The sequence below is a fragment of the Oreochromis niloticus genome, linkage group LG14, assembly GCF_001858045.2.
Source record: "Oreochromis niloticus isolate F11D_XX linkage group LG14, O_niloticus_UMD_NMBU, whole genome shotgun sequence".
NCBI classification, from domain to species: Eukaryota; Metazoa; Chordata; class Actinopteri; order Cichliformes; family Cichlidae; genus Oreochromis; species Oreochromis niloticus.
The window spans coordinates 16,571,703-16,583,163 of NC_031979.2; the positions used below are offsets into that span (position 1 = coordinate 16,571,703).

General features: G+C 41.1%; 2 protein-coding genes across 3 annotated transcripts; both read right to left on the minus strand.

The window, feature by feature from the left end:
- Window positions 1-231: 231 nt before the first annotated feature.
- hspa13 (heat shock protein 70 family, member 13) lies at window positions 232-4,685 on the minus strand. The gene is made up of 5 exons (XM_003441590.5): window positions 4,508-4,685; window positions 4,075-4,415; window positions 3,722-3,935; window positions 3,379-3,546; window positions 232-2,218 (listed from the first exon to the last, which is right to left on the minus strand). The coding sequence occupies exons 1-5, from the start codon at window positions 4,530-4,532 to the stop codon at window positions 1,647-1,649; spliced, it is 1,320 nt and encodes a 439-aa protein (XP_003441638.1). The 5' UTR covers window positions 4,533-4,685; the 3' UTR covers window positions 232-1,646.
- Window positions 4,686-5,472: 787 nt separating this feature from the next.
- On the minus strand, window positions 5,473-10,833 carry samsn1a (SAM domain, SH3 domain and nuclear localisation signals 1a). Of its 2 annotated transcripts, none has more exons than XM_019367588.2 (8): window positions 10,658-10,833; window positions 9,779-9,859; window positions 9,352-9,480; window positions 8,719-8,836; window positions 8,444-8,601; window positions 8,122-8,334; window positions 7,835-7,979; window positions 5,473-6,243 (listed from the first exon to the last, which is right to left on the minus strand). In XM_019367588.2, the coding sequence occupies exons 1-8, from the start codon at window positions 10,709-10,711 to the stop codon at window positions 6,089-6,091; spliced, it is 1,053 nt and encodes a 350-aa protein (XP_019223133.1). In that variant the 5' UTR covers window positions 10,712-10,833; the 3' UTR covers window positions 5,473-6,088. The 2 variants fall into 2 exon arrangements, with proteins under 2 accessions (XP_019223133.1, XP_019223134.1); XM_019367589.2 differs by having other exon boundaries at window positions 8,444-8,595; window positions 10,658-10,832.
- Between the last annotated feature and the right edge of the window lie 628 nt (window positions 10,834-11,461).

The window sequence follows — 11,461 nt, forward strand, 5'->3', positions numbered from 1 at the left end:
GTTATTTTGAGTAACTCATGTAGGTCAGAGCTTAAATTTATTTATGCTCTTAATGGGAGGTGTTACGGCTTCACTCATTTCCTCTCTGAACTTCTCCGCCTTCTATTAGAGGCCTCAGATAAAATTCAGATTAGTACATGAGCTTCACCTGCATCACCCCACCCCAGCACCCGACAGTCAGAAATACAAAACTGAAAGAAGTTTGACTTTTCGAAAGGAAAGGACAGTGAAGAAGACGGAAACTCATTTTTAATAGGTCAAAAAGCAGACTTGACATTTTCAGGCAAATACACGTAAACTTGGTGAAAGTTGCAATATAAAAATAGATCCTGGTATTATTCCTGTTAGGAATTGAAATGATTCATACAGTATCTTTACTGGAGGCTCTAACACATCAAATTGTGAAATACAAAAGCAGGTGTGAATACACCCATTTATGAATTACAACAGGGGGAAAAAACAGAGTTTGTGATACTTCAAAGGAATGTGGGCACACTGAATTCTTGGTTGAAATAAAGTAAAACTACCAGAGCGGCTGTTCTGTTTGTTTTCCAGAGATGAACTTCCACATTGGATATACACCAACACTCTTGTATCTCCAAGCACATTCTTAAATATCCAAATGTGACAGGAACACATTTCTCAGCATCAAACACACAAGGCACCGATGAGTGACGCTTTGGTCGTCCTCCTCTTGAACTACAGCAGCAAAAGCAGTCCGTCCTCCCAAATATTTAAATAAAGCAGCTCTATTGCACAAAAAAGTCTCATTGGTCAACATGTGGAGTCCTTAAAATGCAACACTGAGCATGTTTCCTCGGTCCCTTTTAAAGGCAAATAACCTTATATGGATTTTACTCACGATGCTAATGATTTACAGTACTGTAAAAAAAAAAAAAAAAAAAGAAGGCTTTCTACAGCACGTACCTTCATCTGTTGACTGAACTCTGCACCTCACGGTCACACTACATTTATGAGTGTTTTAAAAGCATATGGACACATTTTAACTGGCCTCACTTAGTTGCTGTGACTTCTACAAAATTATGAGCGGGACGAACAATGTAGCAGCTCCTTTGAAAGGCAAGTGCATACAGCATATCAGCCTTCAACGGAAAAATTAAGAACTCAAATTAAATGTCAATTAAACACCTACACGCATTGTCTCTCTCACACGAACACACTCAGACCCAAACAATTAACAGATATAAATAAATAAATAGCTAGAGCAGTACTGGCTAGTCTTGATGTTTTCTAAAGATGTGGCTGTTCCCTGAATTGAACACAAGTTAAGTATCTGATGCCACTAAGCATCAACTGCTGAAGCTGAACAGGGCAGCAGATACGTGACAGAGACAGTGTCGTGCTGTCTTACTGTAAGTTGGCGCACAACAAAAGCAGCTGTCACTCAGAATGTGAAACCAGACTGTTCACTTCTGATGTTACAAGTCGCTGTAGAGGAATGTTGTTTCAGTACGCTGTCTGCTTTCTCTGATGTCAGCGCCGATTTCCAAGCCGAGCAAAAGGACCGCTGTGCATCGTAAGCTTTTCGGTGACGGGTTTTTTGTGCGTTTTTTTCCTCCTATCAGCAGATGTTAAAGAAGCGCATTAAAGAAGCATGAAATACTAATAAAACACTGGAACAGAGATTAGCTGAAGTTCGTCTTGCGCAGATGTCTGTTGGGTATTTCTATGGCACTGACTTGTAAAGGCCAGGAGCCGCCCATGATGCCGGCCTGTATGGCCACGCCGGTGACCACAGCCAGGTCAGGGTCCACTGATGTGTTGGGCTCCTTTCCAAAGTACTCACTAATAAGCCTCCTAATTCGCGGGATCCTGGTGGAGCCTCCAACCAGAACGATCTCATCCACCTCCTTCTTGTCCAAGTGACCCTCAGCTAACACGGTCTCCACAGGTGCCAGAATCTTCTGGAAGAGGTCCTCATTGAGCTCCTCGAAAAGCGTGCGAGTGATTACGGCCTGGAAGAGAACTGGAGGCGGAGTGGAGCTGTCGAACCTGTCGAGAGTGCGAAGGTGCAGGGGCACCTGGATGGTTACGCTAGGTTGGAGGGTCAGGTTGAGCTTGGCAGCTTCTACAGCCTGCCGGAGATGGTGGATGTCCTCCTTGAGGGTGGGTGGGACTCCAAACTCCTGCTGGACTCGCTCTGTTGTGTACTGGAGCAACCTCTGGCTGAAGTCCTGGCCTCCCAATTTATTATTGCCTGAAAGCAAACAAACAAAAGAGCCCTTTAACATTATAGACTGCTAGTATAGAGGTACAGTATACACAATACAACACTGTCACAATACAGAGTATATCAATAAGAGTAAGTGCTTTCATTCTGCAGCCATTCACCAGTAATGATTGAAACAGATGGGATTTTTGAGTTTCACGTGGTTGCCAGTAGGAAGCATAACATCTGACGTAAAAGTAACACAGAATTTCAGAAAAGGAACATCATGCCAACAGTAAAATATTGTGGAGGTAGTTTGATGGTCTGAGACCGTTTTGCTGCCTGGGAGCCTGGTAGACTTGCTGTGGTAAATGGAACCACGAATTATGCTGTCTACCAAAACATCCTGTCCAGCCACCTGTTCATGACCTCAAACTGAAACATGCTTGGGTAATGCAGCAGGAAAATGATCCAAATCACACCAACAAGTCCACTTCTGAATGGCTTAAGAAAAACAAAATGAAGACTTTGGACTGGCCTAGTCAAAGTCCTGACCTGAATCTGATTAAGATGCTGTGGCGTGATCTTAAAAAGATGGTTCATGCTCAAAAACCAACCAATGTGACTAAATTACAACAATTCTGCAAAGATGAGTGGGCCAAAATTTCTCCACAGCGCTATAAAAGATGCTTGATTGCAGTTGTCGCTGCTAAGGGTGGCCCAACCAGTTATTAAGTTAGGGTGGAATCACTTTTACACACAGGTCCAAGTAGGTTTGTGTTTTTTTTTCCTCCTTAATAACAAACACCTTCATTTAGAAGCTGCATTTTGTGTTTACTTACTCATCTTTGTCTAATATTTACATTTGTTTGAAACTGTTGAACCAAGTGTGAAATAAATAAATAAATGAAATGAAATGATCAGAAACATTTAAGTGAGACAAACGTAAAAAAAAAACAGGAAATCGGGAAGTGGACAAACACTTTTTTACACCACTGTATGTAGGTTCTAGAGTAGATAGAAGCATGTAATGTGTCTTGTTTGTTACCATGGTGTTTTAAAATTATATTTTACAGTCAGGAATGGTGGGGTTTACCCCAGCTGCCACCGAGCAAGAGGCAGAGTACACCCTGGACAGGTCGCTAGTTTATCGCAACTTTATTACAACTATACCCAACTTTTATTTCTGAAGATGTGAAGCACATTACCTGCCATTGCCCTAGTGAGAAACATGCCTCCCTGTTTGTTGAGTAAAGACACATCCAAAGTCCCTCCTCCCAAGTCCACCACCAGCACGTTAAACACATCCACTTTGTGCAGGCCATAGGCCATTGCTGCAGCCGTGGGCTCGTTGATCACACGTAAGACCTCCAAGCCTGGAAGACAGTGAAGGAAGAGTTTGCATGCACAAACTTAAAACATCAATGTGGGGTACGAGTTGTTTTTAATGATGCCTGAGAAGAAGAGCTGTAATGGATTCAAAGACTGGGTAAAGCTCTCTGTAAACCCAGGTGAATTATGTGCAGCCTTGAGATTCATTAGTAAACTGACCAGCGAGGTTAGCGGCCCTCGCTGTGTAGTTCCTCTGCCTCTCATCAAACTCTGCGGGCACTGAGATGACCGCCTTCTGCACCACCACACCCAGCTGTCGCTCGGCCAGCTTCCTCAGCTTCAGCAGCAGCCTGGAGCCGATGAACTCTGGGGTAACGGTGAAGGTGTGATTGGTGGAGATCACAAACTCTGCACTGCCATTGTTGTTTATCACCTATGGCAAGAGAAGGATGAGAGGATGCTTTTATTAAGTGTGGATCTGATATCACTGCATACACATAGTTAGGAAAGGTGGCTAGATTGGCTGCCTGTCTGAGCTGAAAACTTTCCAAACCCAGCCCAGGATGACCCACCTTGAACGGGTACCTAGCACTCTCCTTCTCTAGGACCTCTGGCTCAAAAATCTTCCCGATGAACCTTTTGGCATCGTAGATGGTGTTTTGGGGGTTGATGTCAGCTAGGTCCACGGCTTCGTGTCCGGCCAGCACCGCAGTGGTGGTGAAAGAGACCGCGCTAGGGATGCTCTTCCTCCCCTCTTCATCCGCTATCACCTCCACCTCCCCGCTGCCCGGGTGGAAGACCCCCACGGAGCAGAAGGTGGTGCCCAAGTCCAAGCCGATCACCTTGGGTTTTGGGGGAGGCAGGTACTGCTGACCCAGGTAACCAGCCAAGAACAGGGCCAGAATCACCGAACCTGTGGGACGGTAACAGCACGCGCATCACAGGTGGACCAAACCATTATTAGCTCATGAATTAGCACCCTAAAACGGCTATGCTTCTACTCACCAATCATAGAGACTTCTCCGGCCATCGTCACAAGCTGTTACGAAGTCACCGGACGCTTAAAATTTACAAAAAAATTGTATTAAAGGTTGTGTCGAAACTGTGTCCGGCTTTTGACAACAGGATGACGACAAACGGGAAATTTTCAGTTCGCCAACTAAATACACGTCAACTTTGCACGGCTCGTGGGGAATGTTGGGTAATGTAGTTTACGTAGTTTACGCAAACGCTACCAGAAACGCAGAAAACGGCCGCTTTGTACTACAAATCCCATATAGCTAGCAACGTCAACCGCAAAGGGAGCATTTTGTAACGTATGCACGAGGTTAACCAATCATGGGAAGGCGAAACTTTTTTTTTTTTTAAATAAATTACTAATTAAATTAATTATTTAATGAATACAAAAATGAATAAATAAAAGTAAAATAATAATAAATTGATTATTAACTAAATATTAGTAGTAGTAGTAGTAAGACAACAAAGACTTCAACTGATCAAACACACACATCCACACATGTGCAATAATACTAAGTGCAATATTCTTTTTCTGACATAGTTGTATTTTTACTCAGTTCTATAAAGCATTTGCATTCTATTTTTATCCTATTGTATATTTTATTCTATTTATTCTACTGTATATAGTATTTTATTTTATTCTATTCTGTACAGTTGTGTACAGTATTTTATTCTTATTGTATTCTAATTTTGCTATATAACTTTTGCACTGTCCACTTCCTGCTGTGACAAAACAAATTTCCCATGTGTGGGACTAACAAAGGTTATCTTATCTTATCTTATCTTATCTTATCTTATCTTATCTTAAAAGTAGACGTTAATTTAATGAAGCTAAATTCATGTATAGGTGCAATCCATGTGTACAGATGTACTTGTGGACTTGGCGCTATCAGAGACTGTACTCTTAGGCAAACTAAATGAGTCTTTAAATACACACAAACCAAATATTTAACTGTATTTTTAAAAAAATTTATTTACAAAAAGTTTTGAAAATAAATGAATGCTCCTTTTCACAGGAGCGCTCACACACAAGCTCTCTTACACACAATCTCATTCAAATGCACTTTCAGAAAAAGTATACTTGTCAAACTGTAGAGTATGCATTATAGACAAGATCTGAATATACAAACAGCTTTCAAATCAGAGGAAAGGAAAGTAGACCGGAAGTTAAACAGAGATCAGACGTAACGAGAAAGGTCAAAATGATGCAGCTGTGATAAATAAAAGCTTTACATGCAAAAACAATTCGAGATTTAGAATGCAATAAATACAAATGACATTAATGTGACAAAATTTCACCTCTTCGGCAACTTGCCGCCAAAATTCAATTCCTATACCTATCATAGTGATAAAGTGACAAAAGGATAATATGAAGTTTAGAATATTGTCTCTTCTTTGTACATGTCAAAGCTTCCACATTAGAAAAGCTTGAACAAGGAACAAGGGATACAATTGTGACATTTTGAGAAAGTTATGGAATGAATTTTTTAAAACCATTTTCATCAAAGTCTTAAGAAAATGTGCAACTTTTAAACTTTGATCAAAGTATACAAATGACAAACACGCGCTTTAGGACTCCACGGCGTCTGTGACGGGCTCTGTGTACTCCTTGCTGTCTGAACACTCTGATGGGATGAAGCAGCCCGAGTCTCTGGGACAGTCGCTGTCTTCCTCCTGCAGACTGTGGGAGGATTTGTGCTCCTCCGCATCCCTGACATCATCACCTGCAGCCACAAACCAAACTGAATTCAATCAAATGTCATAATATTCAAATCTGTACTGCTTTGCAGAATTGAAGCCATAATTAGATGCGGAAGGGTGACACGGTTTGATTTTAAATTGATTTATTGCGACGATAGTGACACATTTTCGCAAATGTTGCTTATTGGTGTCAGACCAGAGCATGTGCTGGTGCCTGTGAGCTGTCACATGACCCAAATAAATACAAGTTTGAACCAGGAAACTCTAGAAGAAAATATGTCACCTAATTTTTTTTTTCCTGTAAACTGTAAAAATATTCCACCGATCTCCCTCATTGTTTTTTAACTCACCAACAGAAGCCGCTAATCCGACTAATCTAGCTCAGCTTGATTAAATTACTGGTGTCTAATGTGGGCTTGGCAGGGTCACGCTGCAGCAGCTGCCATCTGTTTAGTTTCACTGTCAACCAAGCTGAGCTAAAAAAGAAATTACACTGACATTTACTTTGACTTTGTGCACATCTGCTTAAATTACACAAAGTAAAACATGAACGAAGCCACTAAAAAGGCCGGTGGATGTTTTTCCGTTTTTATGTTGGATTGTTTTGGAAAGTTTTGCTTTCATTCATGCAGGGATTTCTGATAATCAGTCAGACTGCTTCCAGACTTCAGATTACAGGAACACCTTCTGTCATGTTAAGCACTTTCTATCTGAGTAACAGGAAGTCACCAATACGTCTCTCACAGTGAGCACGATGTATTTCTATTCTCTACGGCACAAATGTCTCAGCTTTTACCTGTTTTTTCCCTCCATATTTACAGAGTGAACCTTTTTTATTGTCCCACAGAAATAAATTGACATAATTACACTTCCATTCATTTTATATTTATAGTAAATATTTACATTTTTTCTTAATTTCAAAAACAGAGTTTTTATTTATTACAATCTTTACCTTATCTTACTGTTTATATGTCACTAAAGTCATTAAAGCTCTTTGTAACTAGAGATAAATTACTGTTGGTACAAAGCTTTGCTGAATGCTCACTTCTGATTGGCTAATGAGTAAATTCTACCATGTTTTAACCACGATCAAACAAAGCAGCTCCACGTGCTGCCTAAAAGACTTTAGGTATGTTAATATTTGATTACTGGAGAAAGAACTGGGAACAAAGGTTTAGGTTTTTGTGTATTTTTCTATTATGTTAAAAGCATTTAGTTTGTGTATAATAAAATGTGCTATTAAATAAAATTGTGATTGACAATAAGTGAGGTAGCTATTAGCTTCTTTAATATACAGTCTCTGTGAAGACTGTATTGTATTTACAGCTGCTTTACTTTCAGTGTGGTGTTACTTTCAGGCTTTGCCTAACACCGATTTAGCCTGCTAGCAAATATTGTTAGTCTCATTTGCTGACTCCTGTATCTCTGCTGTGAGCCAGTCTGTGCAGGCCACTTCTGAACCCTTCATGAGAGGATCTTTATTTTTATTTTTCACAATGTTTATTTTTCAGGAGTGAACTCTTATGAAGCAGTAATTCCTCATCACTAAGTGCTGCATATTGTTACTTGTTAGCATTAGAACCAGTCACAGTGATTGCTCGGTGTGTCTCTGACCTGTGTAGTGATATTCAGCAGCAGTGAGTAGCTTCTGTCTGTGCTCTGGGTCTTTGACGTTCAGCTCTATAAGATGTTTCTCCTGCAGGTGCATCAGGGACTCCACTGTTTCATAGCCGTTTAGCATCAGTGCAGAAGCATATTCCTGAAACAAGAGCAATCGCCGACTGTAAAACTAAAGCACAAATCTTTAGAGGTTTTGCTGTCATGACTAAGTCTTTGAAAACTTTGTGATTCATCCCCTAAACTAAGACAAAAGATCCCAGGTGAGCAGATCTGGTCTTCACCTCCAGATTCAAGCGTTCCAGTAACTCCAGCAGTGTTTTAGGTCGAGGTCTTTTGCACAGCTTCTGTTGTCTGATTTTGGGAGTCTCCTCCTCTTCCTCTTTCTCCACCAAAACGTCAACATAGATGAACTTGAAGTTGCCCACTTTATTGTTGAGCATGCCTGTCCAGATGCCCATTGGAGGCTTACTGATGATGTTGATGATGTCACCAACCTTGGGAAAAACAAATCTATTAAAAGACTGTTGAGACTGCTTCATTGTTACTGCAGATGTTTCCCTGTCTAAGTACATGTCCATGTACAGCATGGACATGGAGAGTTACCTTGAGTTTGAGGGAGTCCGTGTCATATGGACTGGGAACAAAATCCGTGTGGACTCGAGCTCGGCCACAGAACTGTCCGTGATACGAGCCGTCCTCCTCCAGCCTCAGACTGTCTCTCTGACCAGAGCCATTGGACTCACTGGTCACACCGCCTGAACCCACAAACACAACACAGCACAGGAGCATTACACACTTCTGCTCATCTAAGAGCATTACTGGCTAAAACCACACATTTATACACTATGTCTGGGTGTACATTATGAGCAGATACTTACTGGAGGAGCTCTGGCCACTGTAAAGACTCTCCAAGGAGTTGCTTGTCTGTGTGGAGTTTTTCTCAGCTGGGGGGCTGCTTTCTGTCTCTGCATCTGGCTCTTTGTCCGTGTCATCGCCCTGAAGGAAACCAAAAAACAACAAGGCCCACGGTTTTAAATGACAGCAATGTTACATAAACAGATAAACATGGATGGAGTGTGCACAATTAGGTAGACTAATCGAACGACTCCATGTAAAAGTGGAGGTGGAGGTGTAGGCTATGAAATTTCCAAAGCTAATCAAAACATCTTATCTGTCAATCGCTGTTTGAGAAAAACACAGAAACTGCAGGAAGACATGCAGATGACAGCAAACAGTCATCTAAATATTGCCAACAACCGCGTCACAGTTTGAGGATGTGGTTTCAGGGGAGATGAAAGCGATAAAACAGGGCAGGTTTGCAGTAAGTGATGTCCATGGCCTCGAATTTGTTGCACGCCGAGGGACTTTTTGATCACTTGGGCACAAATTCTTTAGAATAAAACAGCGCTGGAGAACTAAAGCATTAATGTGTGTACGTGAACGGTCAAAAACTTCATCAGAGTGCTCGGCTAATCTATGTATAAGTGTGTGTGAGTGATTCAGTGACTCACCGTCTCCTCGGATAAAGACTTGGCATGTTTTTTGCCCATTTTTCTGCGCATGGTCAGTGAAATCTCCTTCATCTTCTTCCTGAGTCCAGCTGAGTTGTTTGGGTCTGAACTCTCACATTCTTCTGTGACCTGTGTGAAGAAAAACGAGTTAGTACAACCTGAACGGGGATACTAAGGAATAAAACCTAAAAAAACCGAAACCAAAAACAAAACACCAACTCCTTTTCTTTTCTACAATTCTACAATTATATTTAATATTGACAATATGTTTTTCTGTTCTCAAAAAATCCAGCAAAATGCATCGCTTCCAGTCCGAAACCTGCATTAAGTATGGCACTTTCATGCATCAGTTACACTATTATTGCTATTGAAGTAAATTTTGCTGACATCAGGGTTACAAAAGTGAAAAACAAGCACATCTACAAACCATAGCGGTTCCATTTTCCTTCGGTTTGGCCTGTGATGAGTGATGTCTGAGACCCTCAAATTTGCCAAAGCTTGTGGAGCGCTGTGGGGAAGATTAAAAGGAGATGTCACACAAAGACGGCTAAACAATGTCTGAATAGCACAATCGTGCTGTGACCCGAGATTTCACAGGCCAAATATAATCAGTTTTTCATTTAACAGTCTTAAAACATCTAGGACAAGATGAAAAACCAACAAGAAAAGAAAAAAAAACTTCCTTTAAAATCTACAATTTTAAGTCAAGTACACACTAAATGAGAGCTTGTGTTTTAAACCTAAACAAATACACAAGTACGGTGATAAAACCAGTTTGCCCTCAGAGCACTGGTGACACGACAAGTCCTTGCTGCTCGGGCTCAATTTTAATTCTTTCCGTTTCCCCCCTCAGGTTTTCATAAAACTAATAGTCAGCCTAATCTCTCCCGAGCCTCCATCATCTCCCCAGCACAGCACCAAAAATAATCATATAAATGAATAATCCCTAGAAATCCTGGTTAAATATGAGCCCCATACTCCTAGACAGCCCTGTGCAGACTGATTTAATGCAGCTCTGAGTGCACTCTCTGACTGAAAATACACTGGCAGAAATCAAGGTTTTATTTTAAAGGCTTTCTTCGCCATTTAGAAAATGAACTGTGACATATTCTCCAAAAACATCGCTCTGCTTCCAGCAGACTGTAGTTGCGGTAATTCAGTTTTTCCCTGTTTAAATAAAAAGGCTGCACACTCATGCAGTTGGCGATGTTAGATTGAGCCTCATCTTCTACAAATTTGTAACGGCGTCGATGTCACAAGTGAAATTTGGACCCTGAAGCTTTGATCACAAATTATTTTCACCTACCTTTGGTTTGCTCCTTGCTTTGTCTGACACATTAGATGCGGCCCTCTGTAACATTTTCTACCTTCTTCTTTTCTGTTTTTTTTCAAGGTGTTAGTCAGATCTTAGTCCTTTGCTCTTGTCTCTGCTGTACTCCTCTACAGAGAAGTGTTAACTGACACACAGATTGTTTGTCTGATGGACTGGCTGGCCCACTTCCTTAGAACGCACAGGATGTGAGGCAATTCACACTGTTTTTTTCACTGCATCTCTGAAAGGGGAAAAATACGAATGCTTATGTGTGCATTTTGTGGCCGTCTCAGCGAAACAACTAGAACCACTTCCAGGAATAGCAGCACTTCAGTTTTATAAATGTGGCATTTGCTTTTTCAAACACCTGTCTTATATCTGCTACTCGTCTTTTAGGCGCTGATGGTGAGCCACACCGCGTTAGTCTGTAACTGTACCTAAGTGTGCCACAATCACATACATGTAGCCACTCAGGTTGCTCAATTATCCAATGAGGCTAAAAGCGTCACAGTGAAAGCTATTTTATGTAGTTCAGGAATAAAAAGAAGACAAAACCTCTTCAATACAATTCTGCTTTCAGTATCCCTCAAATTTTCCCTTTTATCAGCAATGGGGAACTCTGTTGCGGTAAATGATGCTGGAGTAATTATTCTTCTGAGTTCATTTCCTAATGTGGGGCAGAACGCTTTTGAGGAAGTGTGGATTTATGACAGAGGAACAGCTGAAAGTGGTAACTTTGGCGTGTCGAAATACCTTCCGGTCGACCTCCCGTCTCAGTGTGGAACTGAGTGCTTTTTG

Coding starts and splice junctions, on each gene's coding strand:
- samsn1a (XM_019367588.2), bottom strand. CDS start 10,711: ATGTTACAGAGGGCCGCATCTAATGTGTCAGACAAAGCAAGGAGCAAA. Junction 9,860..10,657: donor AAGCAAGGAGCAAACCAAAG/GTAGGTGAAAAT, acceptor TCTTCCCCACAG/CGCTCCACAAGCTTTGGCAA. Junction 8,837..9,351: donor AGTCTTTATCCGAGGAGACG/GTGAGTCACTGA, acceptor GGTTTCCTTCAG/GGCGATGACACGGACAAAGA.
- hspa13 (XM_003441590.5), bottom strand. CDS start 4,532: ATGGCCGGAGAAGTCTCTATGATTG. Junction 4,416..4,507: donor CGGAGAAGTCTCTATGATTG/GTGAGTAGAAGC, acceptor ACCGTCCCACAG/GTTCGGTGATTCTGGCCCTG. Junction 3,547..3,721: donor GAGGGCCGCTAACCTCGCTG/GTCAGTTTACTA, acceptor ACTGTCTTCCAG/GCTTGGAGGTCTTACGTGTG.